This window comes from Lepeophtheirus salmonis, chromosome 13 (genome assembly GCF_016086655.4).
Source record: "Lepeophtheirus salmonis chromosome 13, UVic_Lsal_1.4, whole genome shotgun sequence".
In the NCBI taxonomy this organism is placed as follows: domain Eukaryota; kingdom Metazoa; phylum Arthropoda; class Copepoda; order Siphonostomatoida; family Caligidae; genus Lepeophtheirus; species Lepeophtheirus salmonis.
Window position 1 is genome coordinate 28,298,931 of NC_052143.2, and position 27,111 is coordinate 28,326,041.

Below are 27,111 nucleotides of genomic sequence, written 5' to 3' on the forward strand. Positions count from 1 at the left end.
ATGTTGAGTTTCTTATCCGGCCTTTCAAATTCATTATTGCAAAGGAGCTTAAGCTTGGGGATGACACATTCACAGTTGAATAATAACTTGTTCTTATGACAAAAAAATAAGCAATCCTAGTTTTTTGCTTATAAATCATAATTGAATTGAATAGAGAGAAGAAGAAGGAACAAGGGGAGACGGGGGGGAGAAGTATGTACAAAATAGCCCAATCCTTGCTTTTACTCTCTTACCCCCCTTTTTTTTTTTTTTTTTTTTTTTTTGCCTATGTTTCTTTTACTCCTTTTTGCCACAAAAACAGTGATAACTTTGTCATTCAATACGTATAAGCATATTTCCTAAAAATGAAAACATCCATATTCTTATATTAAATCAGATGTATCATTTTCCTGTCAAGGGGAAAGGGAGATATTTAAAGGAGTTTACATCACTCATGCTGTTGTTTTATTGAAAGAACTTGTCTACAACTTGTATACATACATATTACACACACACCGGGGAAAGGGTTCATCTTAAGGATCTAGACTACATATATATAAGTGTGTATATCTATGTACATGCAATGAAACTTACTGTATGGAAGGAATGTTTTCTAATGATTGCGGGCAGGCTCTACTAGAAATATACATAAGGAGTAGTAGAAGCTAGCAATGAAGCATAATAAAAAATGAAGAGAAAGGCAAAAAAAGCCGCTCCCAGAAAGTCCCCTTTTTCATTCTAAAGGGTACCAATTGTTATTGTCGTGTTCGAGTGAGCGTTAAAAGGGTGTGGGCGCACGCCTGTTCTTTTCAATGGTAATGGGGGCTCTATTGTTGTGGTCTTAAGTCTTCATAGCACAGTAGAAGGAAGTAGAAGGGAAATATTTCTCCCTCCTTATAATGCAGTTTTATCAGGGTTTTGATATTCATTGCAATCGAGTATCATCAGCTGAAAATAAAAACTAAGGAAGAAGAAGAAGAAAACTGAGGAATTTCCCAAAATATTAAAAAACATTTTCATTCATCAAATGTGTTTTACTATGAAGACAGGACATTGAGAAGTTTATGTACATAAAAATATATTACATTTGCCTATAGTTATTTTTAGTCATCGTTTCTTAGACCTTTCGTTTGTTTGTTTATTAGTTGTAGTGGTGTACACTGTTTTGTTAGAAACACACTTTATCAAAATTACGTCATGATATCACAATTTTGGAGTTTATGCCGTGCGTGTCCTGCATTGGATGTGGATAAGGTAAGATACAAGTGATTATGAAAATAAAGAGCACCAAAAATAATAATAATCTTGGTTTTTGTGGGGACAGTTAAAGGCCTCTTATATGCTGCTAGTCTATTATATGAGTGTATCAAAAGCCTTTCACTCTTTTCTGCCCTCATTCACCTACCGGATATTTTTTTTTTCTCCATTAAACTTCATGACATTCATTTTCTAAGTAAGAAAACTAAAGCATATTGTACTTTTAATATATTTGTACGTATGATCATTTATTACAGGCTCTTCATATTTCTTTTTTATGTTTTTGATTTTTTGTAAAATCATTTTAGTCATCACATTTCAGTATCAAATTAATACACAAAACAATTTGTTCTAGACAGCCCATGTTTTTTCTAAGTATACTTTAAGAAAGCCATGGAGCTACCAAAAAAAAAAAAAAAAAAAAAAAGATTAACTTTTATGTCTTGAAATAACATTTGTGCTAGTATAATTTAAACTACATTTTCTTTGGAGGCAAAAACAATTATATATATATTTTATAAAGGGAGCTGAGTAATTTTGAACATCTGCATTAAATGTGCATTGTTTATTTTCACTATATTTATTTATATGTGTATTCTGTAAAAGTATAATATTGGTTGTTACTCATCCTATTTAATGATTTCATTAGACAAAGTCAGATAACTATCAGTATCTATGTGTTATGGAGAGGCATAATTTCATACGGCTTATTTTATATTCAAAGAGATGAAGAAATAGTCTAACGAAGAATTTCATAATTTCTAAGAAAAAATGTTTTACCTTATGTAGTAAAAAAAGATAAGTGGGCCTTATATTCTTTTATATATTATATAAAATTTTTATAACCTAATTATTATGAAATTAACATTTTTACAATAATTTAAAAAATATATTTTAATCAATTATTTTTACTCTAATACATAATTATTTTCCATGTTAAAAAATGTTTAAAAATATAAAGAAAAATAATTTGGTTCATTTTAAAAGTATTTGAAAATACTTTAAGAATATTTTTTGATTTAAAAATATATATTAGTTATACAAAATGAGACAATTTAGTCGTTTGCTATTTATCAAAATCAGTCATACTTGACACACAAAAAGAAAGTTTCATATTCATGGTGAAGAGTTATATCCGGTAGTTGCACCATATTCCCTAGTGGTGAAACCAATTAATATAAAAAATATATTCACAGCAAATTTTTATCAAATGTATGATATACTAAAATAGCTGTAAAGTAATTTATTTTGAAAAACTATCAGCTGATCTATTATTATCACTATTTGAGACCTCATTATTTTTTAGTTGTTTCTTTCCACTGATGTTTTATTTATTTTGCATAATTAAATTTAACCATTTTGATAGGAAATATATTTACCACTCAAAACAATAATATTAATACATGCGCAGATTAATTCAGTTTCAGTTGTAATACATCAAAGGCAGTTTATGTTTTAATGATCAATATAAATAGTTTAAATAAGTCTTGAAACGTAGTTTAACATTTTAAAGGCTGTTATTTATGCATCTCCTCCGACATGTTGAACATATTATCATAAGAAATGTTATATAGTGTGAAATTCATCATACTATTTGGTTCGTGAAGATAAATGCAGAGTTATAATTAAGTTATTTTCAATTAGATAATTGAAAATAAGTTTTTTTTTTTTTTTTTCATATACTTATACTTTAAAATAGTATAACATATAATTACGAGCATTTTCTATCTCATATGAACAAATTGAGGTTTTTATTTTTTTTTAAATGTAAAATATTAATTAGTATTTTTTTTATTAACCAAAATCAAAGAATCAAGTATATTTTCCTTTTTTCGCTTCATGGTTTAATGGGGAGGGGAATGGGAAAGCTTATCGGTAATTAAGATAAAAAAATGCAGTTACTTTTTGATCTATTGTAAAAATAGCAAGCTAGCATATTTGACTAATGTTTTTTTATACATATATTTTTTCTCATTCTCATCTTGGTTCAAATAATTCTTTGTTAGTAAATTGGAAAGTGTATTTATATTCGTCCTTAGAGAATATACTGATGAAATATAAAAAATAAAGATATCTTCAATTGTACACTATATTTACGGAATAATTATATTAACTATATGTTGTAATTCATAGGGGACTTAATAAGATATTTAAATTGAAAAATTTATTAAGTATTTTTTTTTATAATTGATTCCAGTTACAACATTGCAACAACGTATACGTATGCTGAAGGCTCTAAATTTAAGGAACAAAACAATCTCAATGGAAAATTATCTTTTTAAAGTGGGTTGATGTATTTTGTGCAATAATACAATTGTTCCTTAGAATACTTATGTACATAATATCAATAAAAAAATTTGGTGGAAAATATACTTTGGTGGTATAAAAACTAAATTTTTTCAACACTATTTTTAAGGGATTTTCATACATGTTTCTACAGGTACTTTATCAATATTTTCTTTCAGATAGTTTGTCAAAAAATGAGTTCAGATTGTTTTTATCTGGAAAAAACAACAACATATGACAAGTTTTTTGTTATATTTTCAAAAATAGTTACATTCCTTGAATATCCAAGAGGAAAAGTTATTATACTTGCTAACTACAAAGAACCCTCATTTCACTAAAAACTACTTCTTATTATCTTGTAACAATTAATACATATACTTTTTGATAAAATGATGTATAAGTAAATTTAATTTTGTTCAAACAAGCATATTTTCTATGATTAACAGATATATTTTTAATCATGGTATAGTTAAATAGGAATAATGAGTGAGTTGTTATCCCTGTATTTTGTGACTTAGTTTAATGTTCATAATTTAGCATAAATACGAGGATCAAGCTTGTTCTCAATATATATGTTTCACAAATGCAAGCACGAGTAAGTTTCCCCAAAAATAAGTCTGGATTACATATTTCGTATTTTTCATCTTATATACATAAATTTATATTCATACATTGTTTACATTCATTCTTTCAAAACATCCCAATGTGTACTTTAATGTCCTGGTAAAGAAAAAAAAAATCATAGCTTATATTCGAAAGGTCATCAAAAGGGCGCTAAAAGAATATGTGATCTCATATTTACATATTTTGGTCAAAAAAACATATTTTTTTTTTGTCTACAATATTTGTCATTTGTTTGGGAAAAATATATATTTTGTAAATTAGAGCACTTTAAAAAAAATATATATTTTGTAATATTTTTGTCTATGTTTAGGGATTTTTCTGGGAGTAATAGCTTTGACTGATCTTCCCAGTCTGTGTAGGTTACCTTGTTTCATGTTTTGCCAGAGTTATAAAACCAAGTGACTAAACAACAGCCTCATGATCAATTTTTGTCAAAATTTAAAATAATACTTTTTTATTCGCTCATGGCGCTGTGATTACCATGAATTACTCTATACCTAACATTAATTCATCCTTTTAATTGAATTCATTAGATGAATTCCGTAAAGGAAAAGATAAATCCTAAATTGTCAAAATTTTATAAATTCCCAATTTAATATTTTTTACATTATGTACAAAACCATATTGAAACTTTTCTTCAGATTCTTTGTGCTTTTTCTTACCATTTTCATAACATATTTTGTTGTAAAATATATCACACTTTTTCAACCACTAAAACATCATCCCTTGAATTTTAATAATTTCTTATGAATAAAATGAAGGCATTAAATCCTTTATAAAAAAACTATGTGCATATACGAGGGTATCCTGAAAAGTTTCTGATCTAAAAAAGATACAAAACATTTTTCTGAATTTTAATTTTATTTTTCAACATAGGCTCCATGTAACTATAAACTCTTCTTCCAGAAATGTCCCAATTTCTGTAACCCGTCCAAATAGTTATCGATGTTTTTCTCTGCAAAATAATTGTTCACGAGACACTTTTTGTTTTTACTCAATTATTCAGAGTTGGGTTGAACAAGACGAGCAAAATTTTATCACAACAAACCTTTATGTGTCTACTATTGTTTGAATTTATTTGAAGGTTACACTTTAAAAAAATATTTAACGACAGCTCGATACTCAATTTTGTCAATTTTCACGAACACACACACATCAAATCACTGAAACGACTGTAACATAAGAACTGCAAGTCCAAATAGCTAAAAAAATTGAATAACAGTCAACAGATACTAGATAGCCTTTATTTACGAATGCTGCCATCTTCATGTTAAGGTTGGAAACTTTTCCGACCACCCTCGTATATTTTTACACTCCGTAGTAAAAATCCTTTTTATGACGCGGTTCGGGAACTGTGCAAAAACGAAACCACTATATGTAATATGATTTAATTGTTTTAGGTACATATTGAAAAGTATTTGCTTTAAAATTTAGATTCAAAGGAAAAATAAGTCCATATCTTATTTCAGGATGAATAATATCATAGTTAATAGTTATGAAGGGTTAAGATATATTGGAAACATTGATATAGAAAATCGAATGATTGTTAATTTTCTCGTTTCCTTGATTGTTGTTCAAGATAGGTTATTTTACATGAATAGATCTTCTATTCTAGATGCAAATATATGTTATTGAATTTATGTTCAACATAAAGTAAAAACTGATTATACTACACTTCATTTCTGTTTTTAAATTAATATATCTACACGTATATTAGCATGCAATCTATCAAATTTAATACAACGTATATTGTTTTAGAGACAGAAAATTGTTAATTAAAGCCGCATTTGTTTACCATAATCTCATGTGACACTTATAATATAGGTGCTATTAAATAAAATAAAAATATGTCAAAAAAAGAAAAAACTTAAAAAAAGAAAGCTTTTTGTAAAAAAATATATACTTTTACATACATAAGAATAAAAGGATTGTAGTAGCTATCAAACATGCTTTATTTTCATTAACGTTGAGCATTGTTCTTTCAATACGTACATACAATACGTAGTTACAAGATAAAAAGGTTCGTCTAGAAACTTTTTTTATTTTTTGTGTTCCATCTTCTTTCACAATAAGTGAGTTTTATTTTTATTAGGAATGTGTTTTACTTCTAACGTATCTTTATACTCTAGAGATACATATATTAAAAGAAAAAAGGTTGCAATGGATAAATCCTTCCCTAAAGGCTTAGATTGCCCCAACTGGTATTTCATTTCCATCTGCAGTATGATGATGAAGAAGACGTACATCTATTTTGTATTATATCCTTTTATGTATCAAAGGATTCATTCCTTATTTTTTTATAATTTGTGTCACTTTTCCTTTTTTGCACATATGTGTATATGAGAATGGTTATACTAAGAAAATAGGCCCATATGTTTTGGTCTTATGCATACGCTTGAAAAGTAAACCGTATTGGAGAAAATAACCCATGTTTGGTAGCTACTACAATCCTTTTATTCTTATTTATGTAGAAGTACATTTTTTTTTTTTTTACAAAAAGCTTTCTTTTTTTAAATTATTATCTTTTTTTGACATATTTTTATTTTATTTAATAGCACCTATATTATAAGTGTCATATGAGATTAAAAGTTTTTTGGCAAAAAGTCTTGATTTCTCAAAGTTTACCATCATATCAAGATCAAAAGGAAAGGGAATCAAAGTTTTGGTTTTGGCTTCACTTTCCACAAAGCCTTGCTCTCGGATATGGTGTCATAACACTTATATATTTTTTCAGCTCATAATTTTTCCACTACATACACTTGCTCCTATTAGTGTTTAGACGTTGATTTCTTGAAAATTAGCTTTTGTACAGCTGTTTGAGAATTTGTATTTTAAAATAATCCAAAAAGTTGCCTAACAGTCTTGAAAATTTGAGTAAATATCAACTGATTTTGCGTTCTTTTTCTTTTTGGAGGAAAATGTTAGAGATATTATTAAGATCACGTCGTTGTATATATACGAGTATATTTATATAAGTTTTCTTTATTTTATCCAGCAATTATAAATTAATCTTAACAACATCTTACAAAAAAAAAAAAACTTTTCTCATTAACATTGATTGACGTTCCATGTCTTTAGTACACCCTTAAGTTTTTTTTGTTTTTTTTATCATTTGAAGAAAAAAATAATTGATGCATAACTTAATTTTTTTTTTGTTGTAGAAACAAACTATAATGACGTATTTATAAAAGGTAACTGTTTTTTGTTGTTTTTTTTAAAATTTGAAATAATAAAATTGAATGGTCTGAAAAAAGAAAAAGAAAACAAGGCATTTGAAGTTATAATAAAACTATATTATTAAAAATGAAAAAATTGTATATATTGCGGGGGAGGTACATTTAAAAAATGTTAGTAAAATCACGAAATGAATCTTCTTAAAATATTCCTACCTATTTTAAAAATTTAAACGTATCATCAAACAAGAAGCACTATAGATTTTAATGATCTCTATCAGCAGATATGTTGTCTTTCAAACTTACCATTTTTTATGACATTGACTCTGGTGTGATTTTTATGATCACCGTAATTTCAACAAATTTTCCCATACTTATTAATTGCCTTCACTTAGTAACCCAGCCTCGATTAAAAAATGACAAGGAGACTTTAATAGAGCGTGATAATAATAAAACTGTAATGTTTATCTTTAAAAATCTCATCCTTAGCAATGATGCGAGTCAAAAGATCAAAATAACACAAGTAGGCAATATTAAATCTATTAAAATTCAAGGATGAATTAAATTGATATCTTTGTCGCCCCTTTCCATAGAGTCTGGTGTATGAAGGAGTGCGTTCACCTTTGTACATAGGTTTATTGATAACAATGAATACCTATAATAATTTTCCATTGCATTCCATTCCATTTATAACATATATATATTTATTAAATTATACTAAAACAAAATGTTCCCCTAACTATTCTATACATTGGAAGTATAAACTGTAAATTTGAAGATACATCGATATGTATGTACTTTGTTGGTAAACAAAGTAAGGAGTCTTTTGATTAAATTATGTCTAAGAATACATAGAGTATATTGTTTTAATGTAAGTTTATAAAGGTATACACATTAAGAGTATATTCCTATTCAATTATTATTCTACATCAAATAGATTTGATTCAATCTTAATTTAATTATATATTTTTATCTTTCTTTATTCCGTATTATTTTTACTCTTTTAAAAGAAAATGCAATACAATAAGAGTTTACATACAACGAGTGAAAAAATGCATTAAGATAAGATACCATGAAAATAAACCTATCTCTTGGATTTATTCAAGAGACTTATTATAAGAATCCTTTAGATTAATGTCTGTTTGTAAATGTAGATAAGAAAGAAAAAAGAACCTTTTTTCTACTTGAATAATGTTCATTTTACATATATATATATCTGTACAAAATTGACTTAAGTAAATATATAATATTTTTTTTAAAGATACAAAATAAACTGACAAACAAGTACTTTTGAAAAAGTACAGAACTATTTCTATTTAAATAACAGAAAGGATTGTATATATTTCTCTGGTTCTTTTAGGTTCTTTTTTTATTTATTTTATATACTTTGAATAGTATTCTTATTTTAAATAAAGTACTGCATATCCGAAAAATATTATATTTAATGCTATTGAAAATAATTTATGATATAATGTAATTACATAAATTTAATATAATATCTTTAACTGCATCTTACTGTAAATCATAGTTAAATGCCTTAAGTAGATTAAGTATCAAGATTTGTATAATTATGTTGTGGAAAAGCATTATTTACAACAAAAAGAGACCTATCTTGAGTACAGAGTTATTATTGTTGGATTCTTTTACAAACGTCTTTTTAAAGAGATGGTAGTGAATAATGTATATCCTGTAATTGTCACCACAAAATATTAGCATATGATTTCAGGGAATGCACTGACTTATGTAGTCATGCATGAGATGCAAAAGGTTTCCTTAAGACGAGAAAAAATAATAAAGTACATAATATGTAGTTCCGTAAGGAGTCATAAAAACTTTATCTTAGCCTCAAAGGATATTTAAAGGATGCAAAACCAATTGTTTATAAGAAAATCAAATATATGCAGAAATAACAAGGACATTAGGTCGTTATAGATCATACTCTCATGGATGTTTTTAGTTTTCTTAGATATTAGTGTGTTATTTTATTTCACTTAATGGAATTTTATAATTTATTTGCCTTTTTTAAATATTAATTTAGAGTATTTGTAAAGTACTGTGTTTAAATTTTTTAATTAAAAATATAGCTTTGATTACATGTGAGACAATTTCTTGTTTAAAAATTGATCATAACTAAAATATAATTTAAAAGCAATTTAGTGCCAAAATGTTTAGTAACAAGTTGAATAAATTTTGGGTTAATTTTTCAGGTGCTAGGTTACTTCATTCCAAATAAATTTATTCCCTGAAAAAATTATCCCCATATATTGAATCCCATTTGAAGAAAGTTGTACAAGGAACTTGCTTATTGCTTACGTAGATTTGAATTATGAGGATAGAAAATAAAGAGAAAAATGGATGTTGATTAAAAAAAAAGAGTAGGAGTATTCGGTTAAAAAAAAAATGCAATGACGAGAATTTCTTCAATTGCCCAAGATACCAACAAATAAAAATATTCACGGATTTTATTACAACTCATTATTAAATATTTAAAGGATTGTTGGCGTTCCGCTCAATTTTTTTCTTTTTTCAGCATTCATTGTTCTGCCATTATTTCTGTTCCGTTTCATGTTCCAATCATAAGTTAGTACCATATACACTGCACGATACCAAATCGCCACTTCCACTTTGAAAGTGTCAGGAAGGCCTCATTTGAGAACTAGGTTTCAAGATTTTTTAACACAATAATTCGATGAATATGAGCTACAATTGACCAATATCGGTGAATAAATTATCGAGATGTAGGCCAAAATGTAAGGTATAGCCGATTTGATTATCTCCTAGTAGAGCAGCAAGACAAAAACTGGACGGCGGACTAGTTGAAAGCTCCAGGAACGACCACTACATTGCCTACATGGTCGATGAGGTTCCGTTGGTTAACAAGACTATGTTACCAGCCTCTGCAATTATGCTGGGAATTGTGCCATCAGACAGGCAGAGGAAGCCCCCTGTATGTTTTCCCGAAAACCCTGAAAATTGGGACTAAAGAGTATCAGGACTATGGCAGGACTCACCTTTCAAGGAGATGATCTTGTCCTTGGTGAAGTTAAACTACCCAGAGAAAAATTATGTGTTACAGCAGGACTATGCTGCGGCCCTTGCAACAAACGAGAGCAGAATTGAATATTTTTTGTGGCCTATTTTGAGACATTCATCTCCAAATGATGAGCATCTGGCCCATGATGAAGAATTATTGAACCGATCAAGGTCATATGTTCGAGTTAATGGTTTCCCCAGCGTTCATCTTTGCTTTATCAGACTTTTAAATCATATTTAATAAACTGAAAAAAACATATATCCATTTTTTTAGTTTAAAGAAATTATTCTGTTCTGTTCACAAGCCTGAATATTTACGATGACGTCATTTCTAATACATACACACCATAAATCATATCAGTCTCCCATCTATCACTAATTATCTCCAGTGCACACTACCCTGTTCAGCATTATACAAAACTATAAACTAGTATTTACACATAAACCGTATGACGTCACGCAAATATCATTTTTATAAAGTTGTAATGAAATGTCCCGCTATGAATGTTGCAGGGTATGAATGTACAAGGAATGAAAAGACAGGGAATTAATATACAAGAAATGTAATTAATAGACACAGCTTTTCAATACCTATCCAACAATATTTGCCTGTTGCTTACAATTTAATATCAGGATCCAAGTATGACTTCATACAAAGTCAAAATTATTTTACAATATTTTGGTTCAAATTTTTAATGCATCTTTAAACTCTCTCGTTTAATTATTCACCAATGTTATTTCATATTGCAAAAAAGTATTTCATAAATAATAAAAAAATATTAATGTCCGAGAATTAAAGTTCACTTTTAAACTGTTTTAAAAGCAAAATGTTTCCTCATTTTCCCTTAATTTTAAAAGTGCATTTTTATCAGAACCATATATTTAATTTATAAATGTATAAAAAATAACTCTTCAATGATATGTTGTTATTATTATTAAACATTGCCTCAAGATAAAATTTAGTTACATAAGTACAAATAAAATCGGAAATACATTTTATGTTTCTATCATCAAATACTATATAATGTTAATTTTTTATACATACTATGGATGATATTTCTTTTCTACATATATTTTTTTCAAAAGAGGGACAAAAGATCATCAAGGAAGACTTCTAGGTGCTTATAGGTAGACTTAATTATATATTTATAGAATTTTTTATTACATGCAGTAGAAAGACAGAGAGAGAGAGTGCAGAGGGATAATAAAATTACATTCAAACGAATGCATACTTCTACTTTCTCCCCAAAGATTAAGTGTGCATGTTATTTAAGAGGGTTGTCTAAAAAAAATCCGATCTCAAAGGGAAGATGGTAGCACTTGTAAATAAAATGTAGTCACATCTATCTCGCATCTGTTACTCACCAAAGTTTTATTCGTTTTCGACGGACAGTTGCTATTTAGCAGTCGTTTGAGTGAGTTAATATGAAAATTGACCGATTGAGTATTGAGCTGTCGTTAAATATATATATTTTTTAAATGTGTACCCTTTAAATAAGTTCAAACAGTAGCAGAAATATTAAGGCTTGTAGTGTTAAAATTTGATGCGTCTAGGTCAATCCAACTCGTATTGATTGTGTCAAAAACAAAGATGTCTCGTGAACAATTATTTTACAAAAAAAAGCACCGACTACTATTTGGACAAGTTACAAAGATGAGATCATCTTTTGAAGAAGTGCATAGGGTTACAAAGATACTATGTTTATAAAAAAAAAAGAGAATAAATGTCTTGTTTCTTTGTTGGATTATAAACTTTTTAGACAACCCTCTTATATGCATAGTGTATATAAAAAATAAATGAAAATAGGAGTTACATAGTCTTGATTCAATTCCTATCCAACTTCATTTGCCTCCCTTGCAAATCTTTTAGAGTTAATTAAATGAGTTTTAATTTTGGGCTACTCTGTTCTAAGTGTCTTTTAATAGTAGACCTACTTTTTAATTATGATATAGTCGAAATCTGATTTGATCTTAAAATCTTTTTTTTTCTGAGGGGTTGTTTCGGTCCTTAAGTTCCTTTCTAATGTTGTTTGGTATTGTATTGCAGTACTATAGTGGTACCATGCTAAATTGCTATTCAAATGGGTACTTATAGTTCTAATATGCAATTTAAATATTTGACTTAACATCCCCAATTTCGATGGCTGACAAAAAAAAATGAAAATTATCTTTTAAAAATAATTATCATACCTCCCCCCAACATACAAAATCATTTTTATACTTTTATAAACGGATGTTCCTTACGGTGTTTTTGTTCTACATATTTTCACAAAAGTTGATAAGTTAATAAATATCGATATCAATTTTGGTACTTAAACCAGTACGTCAAATATAGCACTCCTTTAATGAGCCAAAAAAATATATCTGAGTTTCAACGATTCTTCAATAAAAAAGAGAATAACTTTCATCCCTAATGTAAGGTTATAAGATATACTAAAGGATTGAATCAAAATTAAAAGTCTTAACATTGGCAACCAAATCATTCGTGAAAGGCATTAGTATTGACTAGTCTAATTATTCTTTCTATTATATTTCGATATAAATATTGCACATTGAAATTTTATTAGCACAATTGTTCCTTCCCTTTCATTCCTACTTTTTTGGAGTGTTTATCCACTTCAACAATAAGTTGGACATTTAAGCAATATAAAACTTTATTTGTTTGTACTATGGAGCTCTTGCATACTCGTTAACTTCAGTTAATAAATTAAATTTGTACTACTATCTCATTTTATACTTGTCAGTTCTTAATCTAAAATAATAGTGGGAGAGAAGGAATATTAAATATTATGCATAGTCTGAAACGGATATATTTTTTCTACATTAAAAAACTATTATCAAACCAGACATATCCTATACCGAATAAAACATCTCCTACTCATTCTTCATCTTCTTTTTTTAAATTCATCTTTAGAGTAAATATGTAATAAGAACGCATTAAAAAACTTTCTTTGAAACCACGAGAATTGATTATAAAATTTATTTATAATTCATTCACTTATGAAGTACCATCACAAAATTTTTGCATATATAATTTATATTTTAAATTAAGAGTTTAGAAATATATTGAAGCAAAAATGTGACGCCAGAAAGATAAGACATGGATATTTAAGTCTTTTGGGCGTTGATCAACTTCTGAAAAGTAACGGAGATTTAAATACAGATGTGCCTTAATATTACATAATCATAATAAGACAGACATGGGACCAAGTTGGCCATGTGGTAGTCACAAGTAAGTCTCAACTAATAACCTTCAAGTCACAAGTATTAAACAAATTGAACAAATTAAATGAATCAAGTTTTTTTTTGTGTGTATGTCTCAAGTCCAGTAAGAGTTTTAAATCTCAATTTTAAGTCAAGCCATAAAAAACTTGAGTTTAAATCACCCATAAGGGTAAGGGTCACGCTTTTATTATAATATGACCATGTTGACTAAAAATCATTCATTAACATCAGCTTCCTTTTTTGATATTTGACCCATCAACACAAAAAGAAACTGAGAGGAGTACATCAATGCTAAGTATAAAACGTGTTAGATTGTAATACAAACTGAAAAAATTTTCTTAGCATTAAATAAGTAAATAATGCAGCAATTGTTTAAAAATATCACCAGAATGTTAAAAAACGAAATGTATACTTTTACTCCATTTGAAGGTTATATGTTGTATGTGCTGTATATATGTATTTTATATATATAGATAAATGGGTATCCATGTAGATACTATCATAGTAAGGCCTAACATCAGTTTGTATCTACAAACATTTATTAAATTTATTACTTTATGTGTTCAACCTTCAAAGACAGTTCTTTTTATATAATATCTAATATGAATAATACCTATATCTTGATTATTTCTGAGTATGTTTATGTTTTACTATAAATAGTTTAATAATTCATTCTTCAATGCTTGCATTCACAGATGAAAGGATTACTAAATGCATTTAACCTCATACTTTACAAATATATTATTTAAGTTAAAAAAAAAAATATTTATATACCCTTACAAAATTTAATTTATTATTTTTTTAATCATTTGTTAGTCAAACTGGATATTATTCACCCCGATATTTATAAAAATATTTTTTATTCCATTGTATGTTACTGGAACATTAAATTTGACTCTGTGTGATTCTTTATTTATCTTACTAATGCCTTGTTTATAATTAATTCACATCTTTTTTTTTTTACCTTTGGTTACATATATTTTTTTTTATTCAATGTGGAGACTGCTACCTACATAGGTAGTTAAAAAATTATAATATTACATCAATTATTGTATATAATACAACATCATCAAAACTATTGGTATTTTATTTGATTCCCAAAGTTTGCATAAAGTAATGATTTTTAATATAAATTTTTATCAATAACTAAAATTTTATGTTTTACAATAAGAAATTGAAAGTCCAAAATAATGATGTTAAGATTATTTTAAAATTAGGATTATTTTTTCGTGATGTTTTATGAACATACAAGTATTTTTAGTGTTTTATTTGATATTGAAGAGTGCAAAGAGTATGGAATAGTTAGAAAAATGATATGGACTAAAGTATGGATTGATTGATAAACAGAAAGAAAAAGAAAAAAGATAATACAAACTATCTATAAAGTTGTTAGAATAGAAATAAATTTATAGGCAGTTTAAAACTTATTTATTATACATACGGACATTTTAAGGTATACTTCAATAAGAAATGTACATATTGTATATAACTGAATTTTGTACTTACATACTGTAGTTTATATTGATAAGAGGGAATGTTCTTCGACTCTTATATTGTACAATGTATTTAAAATCAAATCTTTTGGGATCATTTTTACTTTCCCTTTTAAATTCATATGCATGTATATATATTTAATCTAGGTGTATTTGTACATGTTGTCAAAACAAAATTCTGATTATGATAAAATTTATATATATATTTTTTTCTTTTTGAAAAAGTACATATAACACATAATTACTATATAAAGACTAGGCCTGCTTCTATATATTAGTGTCCAGTTTAACAAAGTATTTTAAGATATACTTATATATTATATTATGTCTGTATTAAAGTACCAACCCATTTATTCCTAGGCATGAATTGTCATAATATTGGTATGCATCAAATGTTTGGGGTTCAATAACCCTCCAAATTCATTAATAGATCCTCAATATCCTCGATATCATACATTGAAAACAAAGTAATTACTCATTCTAGTTTATGAATATGTCGTGGACAGAAGGGATCTCAAACTTGCTGTAGCATTTAATTACAATTCTATCTCCATTATTTTTAATCATGGGATTATGTAACAAAACGGCAGCTGACAAACACAAAAAAAAATTGTACTAACCATGTCTCTATGTGTGAAAATGTTGGGACAACAACAAAAAAAGATAACTCGTATGCAATATCTTCTGCGCCGATGTCAGTGCCAAGAAGGTTGCAAAGTATCTCTATCAAGACTCCCTAAAACATCAAGAAGTTACATTGGAATTACATCCCAATCCAGCCAAGAAAAACCAAAAATTCTGCAACAAAAATATTGCTTACTTCTGGCCTGCCTCCAACTATGACCCAAACTTCTTGGAGTTTGGTGTTTAGTGGTTCTACCACATCTCTCATGCAAATTTGGACACACTCCGAGTTGCCATCATGACAGTGGGGTACGCCATAAATATGGCCTTAATCATCAACAACTGCACATCTATTTTCTAGCGCGTTGAGGCTGTTATTGGTTGTGAAGGTGGACAATACTGAACAAAAAATACAACTAAATATAGTATAAAGACATAACTAACTGGTATTAAATTGTATTTTCTTGATTCCTTAAAAATACGTTTGGCGTAGTATAGTTATGTTACTGCAAACTTAATGTCCCCACTCTGTACAAGTTGTTACTTGAACGGGGAGGTTGTACAATTTAGAATCCAAAAATTAGATATTTGATATATTAAACCTAATTTGTTAACTTTTCTGTTAAAAATTACTGACTGATATACATTATGAGGTATATTAAAAAGTTTAAATTATCACAGCTGTATTACTCGTAAACATAATATCAATATGAGATGATAACATCAATTCAGCAAGCCTTTATGTCAAATATTCATTTTAACTTATACAATCTGGGTATAAAAGTTGCAAATAGTACAAAATTGCAACAACTTCACAACATAATATACAATAATGATTACTTTTGACTGAATATCATAACAATTTTTTTTTTTTACAAATAACTACAAAAAAACAAAAACAGACATTAATTATTCAAATATTTTCTTACTTGATAACATATATGGTTATCAAGCTATCTATAGATAAGCTTCAAACTTCACATTTCACTTTTGTTACATTAGATGGGACTGTGGTATATTCAAACAGGGCATGTTACATTCATTTATTGAAAGTTAGAAAAAGTTATTATAAATATGTGTACAATTTTCAAAAAAAATGAAAATGGAATACCTTTATATTTCGTTCAAAACATCCCCCGTACTTTTACGAGTACAGTATAAAATGTTTATTTAAATTACTTTGTAGAATTATGTACAACTTAATGCAAAGTTACATAAATAAAAGTTACTTTTAAAAGCATAATCAAATAAAAAGTTATGGTCCTTGACTTTGGTCCAATGATGTATTTAAGAAAGAAACTGACGTTCCTTAGTATCAAGATATTTACTCATGTAATTCAAATATGAAAATGCATTGAACTAATGACCCACTAAAAACATCATGATAATATTTTGGGTATATTAGAGGGAACTACATTCTATTCATATACCTATTGGAAAGTAGAATGTTAAGGGTTCGACAACAGCAACAAAAACATATTACCTTAAAGTAAAAGTGAGAAAAAAAGAGATACTGTATAAGCATATATATTAAGTAAATGGGTGTGGTCGACTGAATTTTTTTTTAATATACTCGCATTAATTCAAAAATCTTGTTTAAGTAATAACTTCAAGTTTACGGGTAAGATCGATAACCCTAAACCAATCAAATGTTGATATTGTCGATACAAATTGCATAATAAACCGAAAGTTGAATGTTCAATGTATAGCTGTTGATATAGTTAGTTACCTAACAATAATAAAATATTTCAAAGATCAATAGATATTGCTCCCCTGAGGGTGAATAAGTTTATATTAAGAAATGAAATGAAGTCCTTTAGTTGATGTCTGATTTTCAGTAAGGTCAATTTTTTTATATGTTCCTTTAATTGGTTAGATAAATTTGAACGGGTAAAGTATAAGTTATCATAATAGTTATTACCTATTGAACCAACAAATTGTCTTAAAAGCCCATTAACATAATATATAGCTCCTTGTCTAGGAGCAATCATGAATCAAACCTACGCACATACAATAATTCACCAAACTGCGTCGCTCCGATTCACGTATGAACTTTTTTTCGACACAAAGACTTGAAATTATAAAGTTGTGGAACAGCTAACCATTATTATTAATGAAATCTAAAAGGAAATGAAATTGAAGTAAACTTTTATTCATCTTGACAAATAACACTTTCCAAAAGCAAAAATAGAACAAAAACAGTATATTCTCAATTTAATAAAATTTGATCGCCTGATTCAAAATATAACCTTATTTTTTATCTCAAATCCTCGTGACCTTCAGAAAAAGGTCATATATGTTTTATTATTTTTGACTATTTTTAAGGCTCCAAGCTGTTTTAAGCCGTCGGTGTTCAAGATAGGGATAAATTATGTTAATATATTTTAAACCAGAACTTAAAAAAATTCTAAAACCATTTTTAAAATGCTTGCATCATACTTATAACTTGAGTTATCTTTGTATAAAGTGAAAAATATGTACTTTTTATGCAGAGTCTCATGATTTCAAAACAAATAGATTTAAAAAGTTTAAAAGTATCCCATTGGATAGTTGAAAGTATGCACCTTAGTTTAAAAAAAAGAGCCTCCCCAAAAATGCTATATATTTTTGTTAATTTGAGATAAGGTGACAAAAATATTTCAAGGATAAAACTCTTTTTTGAATTGATTTCATAATATGAATGTCCATAAATATTTGTATGCCCTAGCTAGAAGAGAGAGAAGAACAAAAGATATAGAAACAAAGACAGAGAAGAAGAAAAGAGATAGAAACAAGAGAGCGAAAAAGAAAAAAAAGATTTGCTCAGAGGACTCCCTTGAATGTCCGTTTTTTGGAATCATCCCTCACTCACTGCGGATACGCAACGAGTCCATGGAGCTTGAAACAAATTATTTATACAGTTTGAGACATGCAGCTGAACTTTATAACAAATTGTATAATATACCTTCTCTTTCTCTCCTTTTTCTTTTTCTTTCTCTTGGAATCAGTGGATCAAACTCTTTTAAATTGAGCATATTTGTTCTTGTGTTTTAAAAAAAGTATGACTCTGTTGGATAGTGTAATTAGTGAAAGCACCCATTTTCAAATTTTGAACTTTATTATTTTGAAAATGGATGCTTTAACTAATTCACTAACAGTGAGATCATACTTCACTTATTTCCCCTTATTATTTTAAAGTGGGTTAGAAAAATGATTGTATGATGTTACTAGTATGAAACAATGGATAGAGATGCAAGGTTCCTTATGATGAAACTTTATTTTGTAACAAACAATTAAATATAAAAAGTGAACTGTTTTGTAGCTATACTAAGTATTTTTATTCTTATAAGATTTGGCTGTTTATTCCTCTAAGAAGAGATTTTGTGATGTCACTTCTGTTGCAAATATATTTTGTCCCTATATTGAAAAAATACTCGTAATTTTTTTGAACTTTTAAAAAAGTATCAATTTATAAAGTTCATTTATTAATAATAATCAATGCATCGTCTCAAAAATGTTCATGACAACAAAATGTGTTAAATATCCATTATAGTTACATACACACATGTACATAAGAGTGATGGACATAATCCTATACCATTATACATATGTAATGCATTCAATAAGGGAAATAATTTGTATAGTCAAAATAACTTTTTATATTTAATTAAATTTGAAGATGTATTTAGATATACATATAAAAATGGAAAACTTCCTTAATAAAATCCATACTATAATTACTTGACGAAAGAAAAAGCTTCTACAACCCATTTTTGCATCAACACACACCCAGGCATGCACAAATGTAAACCCCGCCTCTTTATTTTTCAAGAAATATTTGTATTTTTCTCTAAGCTTTTCATTCAAGATTTATTATCCCTATATGTTCAATTGCATACATACAATACTACAATAAATGTTTTATGTACAAAAAAATAATATGTCCGTGGATATAAATGTTTTGAAATGAGCATGTTGTATCTCTTTATTCTTACAAACAGTAATGTTAAATTTATTTTAAATATCTTGCCCTTTTATTTCAGTCTTTATTCATAAAATATATGTATATAGTCATAGGGGTGCAAATTACCACTCAAATTTATTAAAATGATTTTATTTGGAAACTCCAAAATGTAGTATGTGACCTGTAACTCAAGCTCTGAGTGTTGAGCTCATTTTCATGATGAGTTTGATCAAAAATTGAGTTTTTAATTGTAGTTTGTAAAATACTTAACTTATGAATGCCGATAATACTCTATTTAATAGGTATTGAGATGTGCAACTAAATTATTTTTTTATGACTTAGGAATTATGTTATAAAAAATATGCTTGACGTCCACAATATTTTTTAATTTAAATATCTCAAACCTTATATATCTGATTTTGAGAAAAAAAATAGATAAAAGATAAAATCAATATCTCACTTTAAAAAAAAAAAAAAAAAAGATTAGAGAAAAATGTTTATAAACATTCAAAATTATTAAATAATTTTGAACATTTTATGCTTTTTATAGAGGTGTAATTATTAAAAAGTGAAGCAAATTTTGGGATTTTAAACCAATTCACGTGTAATAGATATTCATTCTCATACATAGTTATTATAAGAATGTTTTTTAACCCAAAACTAATAGTTTAACTTAGCCATTTGTTGGATTTATTTTAGAAAACACGTAAATAATTAAACGAAGTTACCATTTAATAACTAAATAATTCATGCTGTATAATTTGAAGATTGGAGATACTATACAAAGAAGCTTTACTTTTCTAAAAACTATTAAATATTAAATTTTATTCATAAAAATCTCTTATATTGCTTATAAAATACCTTCAGTTATCAAATTATGCTGTATACGTTGATTTATTATTAATATGGTAGCTTAGTTATATTCTTTATTTCTTTGTTTTATAAATGAAACCAAGCATTATTAATGAAATGGAGCTAAGATTTCATTAAAAAAAAAAAGTATCTACTGTAAATTCCAAATTTTGTGAGAATAAATATTAATTCATTAATGTGAAGTTTTATTTGTTAGCTTCCCAATAGTAGGTTTTTTGACACAACAAATTTTATTCAAATAGAATAAAAAAAGAAAATAGAATGTAAATTTTTCATACGGATATATATAAATTATCATAATGGGATATTATTCATGAATCTTATTCAAATTTGACTTGTTTACTGCTAAATAGGTCCTAAATGTGTGTAGATCAGGAATATTAAAGTGTCTTTAGAAATTACAACATCTTGAGTTGAGCCCAATAGGCGTGGTAATCAATTATTCTAAGTGAGAAATTGAGTCTGATATTTCAGAAATGCTTATTGGAAAGTCTTTCTATTTCGGGGTGTAAAACGTTTTTACTCTTCATATTAGAATTACCCCGCTAGAGAATAGCTGTCGTTTTACATTTGTTACATTTTTTTGTCGCTATGTACATCGAATTTGATTAAAAATGGATTTTAAAAGTTAAAATGGAGTTAATTGAGTATAACTTCAATGGTATAAATATATATAAAACCTGCATGTACATTCAATATACCTTATTTTGACTGACATACGCTTAAGTTAATAAATAAATATGTATACAATATATGTCTATACGTATATACATGATGTGACAGTTGAATAGTAAAAAGAGTGTTAATAATCATACAGAGGCGCGATAGAGAAAGCATCGTTAAAAAATATTTATTTAATGTTTATTTTATTGTAAAAAAATAATTACATATCCGTTATTTTCATAAAAGATTAAACACAGCCTCTGAAACGCCTACATACCTTCTTTACTTGGGTTTATGAAAGATTGGCCAATGCTGAGTAAATTTTCCGTATATACTCGTCCTTGTTGTTATTAAGTTGTATGTCAGAGTATTTTTGAACAACGATCTAATGTGTAAAGGATTTAGGTTAGGTAAATTTAGATTTCATACACTGGTTAATAAGAAATTGTTTATTTTGTCACAAAATGGTCCTTTAGGACTTGTATCTGATGTCATTACCCATACATATTCTAATAGTAATAACATATTTTCGAAAATCTTAAAATGGATATCATTGACTTGGGGGATTCATTTAAAAAATGTTTTGCAGTTTGTTCACAAACTCTGTTCTTTTAGAGATACCATTTTTCTTAGAAAGACACTTGTAGTCATAATTACTCTCCTCTAGTGCCTTAATGTTCATTCTAAGGAAGTCAGAAATGGTATGATAATAAATATTTTCTTAATAATATTAATAAATAAATTCAACCATGATGATGTTTACACTTGAACGATGGAACAAGGAATACACAGTTAATTTCTTTACAAAATAATTCAAATGGTATTGTTACAGTGTAATCAACTTAAAGATGAATACATTATTACAAAAATAATTTTCCTACAAAAAATTATATTTACCTATCAACATCAGTTTTGTCTAATATTTCCTTAGCCGGCGGAAAGTGGTGGATCAAATATTATAATGATGATTTCATTAAGTGTCCTTTTATAATTTTTCGTATTGGGGGGGCGTTGTGCTTTTTGACAATTTTGACTAAAAACTTTCTTGTTGCTTTTATTAATAGCAAATAAAATTATTACGAAAAAAAAACTTTTATAAATTGTTAATGAAAAATTTTAGAAGAGTATAATTTTTTATAAAAGGAAGTTATTTTTTTTTTCTCTCGAAAATTATAGAATTGAAGATTTTAGACGAAATATTATTTTATAGTTTTAGTGCCATTTTTTCCCCAAAAAGTTTATAAAAAAGCTTGAATTTTCTCACAATAATCAGTATTGTGAAGTAAGGTTTGTCGCAATATCTTTTTTTTGATGTTTTAAAAAAGGGGCTGTTGTAACTAATTACGACATCTTAGGAGGTCTTTGTTTACCTAGGTGTTAAATTCATGTTATATATCCCTATTATATACAAACTTAATTTTATATTACATAATATGAAAACATTTGCATATTATATAACTAATTCATAAGTTTTCATCCAAATATTTGTCTTTAAGCCTCATTGGGCTTCTTTTAAATATTTGTTAATAATTTTTAGTTATTTGTTTTGTTAATGCATTTATGTTTCTTTTTACTGTGTTTCTACTTTTAGTATGCCTTTATTTACCTATTTTCTTAAGTGTTTTTTGAGATATATATTTAAAATATAAAAATTTAAAGATATTTTGATACATAGTCTGATATATTAGCCCTTTATTACTTAACTGACACAATTATCTAGAAAACCAAAAAAGTTGCTTAATAAAAGATAACCAAAAATAAATGTTACATATTGATTATTTTATGAGGTTTATAACTTTTTGCCGAACCTATTTTGCAGTTACTTTTTTTCTTCCGAATACTTATAAAAAAGTTTTAAACGTATTTTATCCATAAATTTTTGAAAAACATCCAAAAAAATAATTTTAATATTTTTTTAGTAGATAGAAAATACTTTTACTTTTGTATTTCATAGCTCCAATTTTAAATCTATCTTTGCAAGTTTTTTACTTGAATATTTCTGTCTAATACATATAATTATTTTTAAAAAAATTGGCACTTGTACGTTGTTGTAAAAAGCTGTTAAAAATATATTAATCAACGATGCCAATGGTCAACGAACTATGGATAAATTATTATCTTGCACTCATGTGCGTAGATTAGATTATCGGTCGCTCCTAGAAAACTAAATATATATATATATATTATGTGTATTTGACCCTCAAAACGTCAACGTTAGATGGAGTAATTATAATACTATAATATTTATGTGTACTTAATGAGTACAAATCCATTGAAAAAGTTAAAGAAACATTTCTAAAAAATATTTTATTTGAAAAAAACTCGGAGTAAAAGAATGAGCAATTTAAGGAAATGCTATTCATAATGAAATAAGTATTTGCATTACAAAAACTTTTGTTATTAAATAGAGTATATACTAAAGTAAAGTTTCTAAAACTTTTTACAGTGTGCACCGCTTGAAAATATATCAAGATCTCCAAGTAGTACCAACATTAGCATTGTCCAAACTGAATATACCATGTCCAAGGCCACATGTCATTCAAAGAAGCTCTTGTACCACTAATGGTACATGTATAATAGTTTGAAAACTACTCTAGTGATAATTATGGATGTATTTGTGGAGCTATGAATTTACTTTATATGTCAGAAGTGCAGAATAAATAAGTTTGCGAAATCCTTTCAAGTTTTAAACAGTATCATATCACCTATAACTTTGATTGCATTAATAAAACACACAATGAAATTATATCACCTCTCAAAAAAATAGCCAATTAACGCTAAACAATTAGAAAATTTCTATAAACGTGTGGGAATATTCAAAAAGAAATCCTCGAATGTTAATAAATGTTTTGTTATTTTATTTCTATGAACTAATTAAAGTTATCATTATCTTACAATCCCTTAAACATGCCAATCCTATCTTTCTGTCTCTATTAAATGATGTAATAATGTAGCCATTGGATGAGTAGTTTACGAAATACAGTCCTAATCATAAGAGTCTTCAAGACAGTGTTCAATAAAGTTCATCATAAAAAAGAGCTCAGAATTCAAAATTGTATTGAATTACATATCCGAAAAGTCATTTTTGAGCTTTATAATATTAGGTTATTCGAATACCAAATTTTACACAAATTGGATGAAAAAGAAAAATAGTCTAAATTTTAAATATATTATAAAATATTTTGATAGACTGTTTGAGACTCTAATTGAAACAAACTAACATTTTTTTAAGTTATGCAAATATTGACTGAAATTAATATTTAAAAACCCCCTTTGGAGTTTTAATCCTTGAAATCCCAAAACATCTACCCATATTTTATTACTTCAAAAAGGTGTAATTAGATTTAAAAACAAAAAAAAACTTTGAAAATGCGTTTTGACAATCATTACAATACACATATATATTATGCATGTATCATCTGTCCCAAAAAATATAATAAAAATATCAAAACAATTTTTTACACACAACAAACTATGGTCTTGATTTATTAAGGCATATATGTGTACATACATGAATACTTGTATATAATAAAAAAGGAACTTTCTCTTACAAAGAATAAAAAGATGAAAAAGTTATTTTTTTTTTCCCTCAAAAAATGCACAAATAGTACAAGTATGTTTGTATATACATATATATATAAATTATGATTGTAATAATATTAAAATGTTATGTACTTTTTGGCAGAAAAAATATGGTATTTACTTTTCATCATATCATATTATATTTAGTAGCAGTATTTTTGATAAGTATATATATATTTATACATATACCTTATGTTATCATCAATTTTTATATAAAAAGAACCACAAAATAAATTGATATAAGAAATTCATTGATACTAAATATATATACATTCTAATACATAAAAAACATTTTTTTTACTAACAAGTTTACAGAGATATAATAACAAGCTATATTTAATAGCTGTAAAAACATACATACATACATTAACAGAAAGGTATTTACATTAAAACTCTATTTGAAATATCTGGCATATGTATAATATAAATATTATTTTATATTTGTTATTTTTATTTTTAGGTATGTGAGCTTGTTGTTATAATGCATATGTAATTCCTTTTCGGATAAGTATAAAAACATGCATATTATTACAAAAATGGCATTTAAACCTTAACTCTTTTTATTAAAAAAAATTGAAGCATATTTTTGATCCATTTTTATTATATAATCTTATCCAATAAAAGTACATAAGGTGGTACATATTTAAAAAAAATAATAGTGGAATAGTTTTTATTCCGTAACTCTTAAAAACTCTTACAAACTATACAGCTTTTTTAGCAAACTACATCAGTTTTTCTCGGAAGGGGGATCACAGTTTCAAAGTCGGTTGTAAAAAGCTAATTAGAAATGTTGATAATATTTATTTATATTACGATGGACGTAAAAATTATAAATGACTGAAAGTCAGTTTATATTATTTTTATAAATATATTTGTATTATTGAAAGGATCAATAAAGTAGGTCCCAATGCGAAACCAGTTGATAACCTCTGACGTTCAGATCCAATAGTGGTCGTATATACACATAAATTATCCGGTGCTTGTAGATCGGTATAATCTCCAATTGTTTGTCGATTTAATATTTTGGTTGTAAAATTTATTAAGGGAAATGGGAAATATGAAACGAAACATATATTAAATCGAATAATACGAGTATGTTAAGATTCAGTGATATATTATTTAATTAAATCATTACACGCATGTCCATAAAGCTAACATTTTAGCAAGCTTGTAAAAATTTTATTTATGTGATTAGATTAAAAAAAATGAAAATAATAAGTCTAGAAATCCTATTTCATAGCCTGAAATGTATACACATTTTTTGAAATATTGAGCTTATAACTTTTCTTGTATTATTTGTGGTTGTGAATTCTACAAAAGTGTGATTTATTCCTTATATTCTTTTTTACTTTTCTGTAACTTCTTACATCAAGAATCCTCAAAGAAAGTACTTTACAAGATGTCAAATGTGTGCTATATACAAACGTGTATAAAATATGTCCTTCATAGCAGGAGTGGATTTTTCCAATAGGCCTTCGGAACAGATTTTATTACTTTCCGAAGCTGTTATCATAATTAAATAATTCTTTAAGACAGATCATTTAAGAATAAAGTATTGTCCTTATGAAAGAGGGAGATTAACAATGAGGGTTTGGTTTTGAATTATAAGTGTTAGTCATTGTTAAAGTTGGAGTAGAATCGAGGATTACATCAGAGTAATTCTAGGTTAAATGCATATCCTTGCTATATTTTGAGTGGTATTTGTATTTTTTTCCTTCCTTTCAAAGCTCATTGTAGCTGAAATAACATAACCTCAAAACAGCTAAACTGCTTTTCTCCGAAACAATCTTAAAATGTGCAGGAATTCTTCGAAAAGGGGATGTGCAAATATTTAAACAAGTATATATTCTTATTTAAGTCCAAAAAAATTGAAAACTTTGATTAAGAGGGGGAAAAACGCTCAAATACTATTCAAAGGGAACATAACTCAAAATAGATCTTCAATGTCTTGTTTCTCTTCCAAAAAAAGATAATCTTTTTTGGAATTATTTTAAAGAATAAAAAATCTGGAATACCTGTTAACTTTGTGTATCTGCTTAATGTATATGATAATTATAGTTGTAATTTTGTTTATTTTTTATGATGTATTATTGAATAATGGTTGGAAGGTAAGGAAGGGGTAGCTATAAATTATATCAACTATGCTAGGCTTCACATTCCGAAATTTCTAATGTTGGGAATTACGGTAAATTAAAATAATATTATTCACTAAAAATTAAATAAATTATTAGCAATAACGTATAATTAAAAATATTTACATCTCGTAATTTGCCTAACCCTTGATTTAATCAATATTTTAACATTAACTTAAGGAACTGCAAAGGGGATTGTACTAAGTAATCAAATATTGAGATCT

General features: G+C 26.9%; 1 protein-coding gene across 41 annotated transcripts in view; it reads left to right on the forward strand.

Annotated features, from left to right (window-relative positions):
- Positions 1-27,111, forward strand: part of LOC121127702 (uncharacterized) — a 281,992-nt gene that overhangs the window by 133,815 nt on the left and 121,066 nt on the right. For 6 of the 41 annotated variants that reach the window (XM_071893139.1, XM_071893155.1, XM_071893142.1 and 3 more), the window contains exons 1-2: positions 823-1,045; positions 1,125-1,233. The exons of 21 other annotated variants lie outside the window; for them this stretch is intronic. In XM_071893139.1, coding sequence (XP_071749240.1) covers positions 1,177-1,233 — 57 coding nt within the window. In that variant the 5' untranslated portion in view covers positions 823-1,045; positions 1,125-1,176. Of the gene's footprint in view, positions 1-748; positions 1,234-27,111 lie in introns of those variants that run through there. 14 more of the 41 variants (XM_071893127.1, XM_071893140.1, XM_071893141.1 and 11 more) reach the window with 7 other exon arrangements.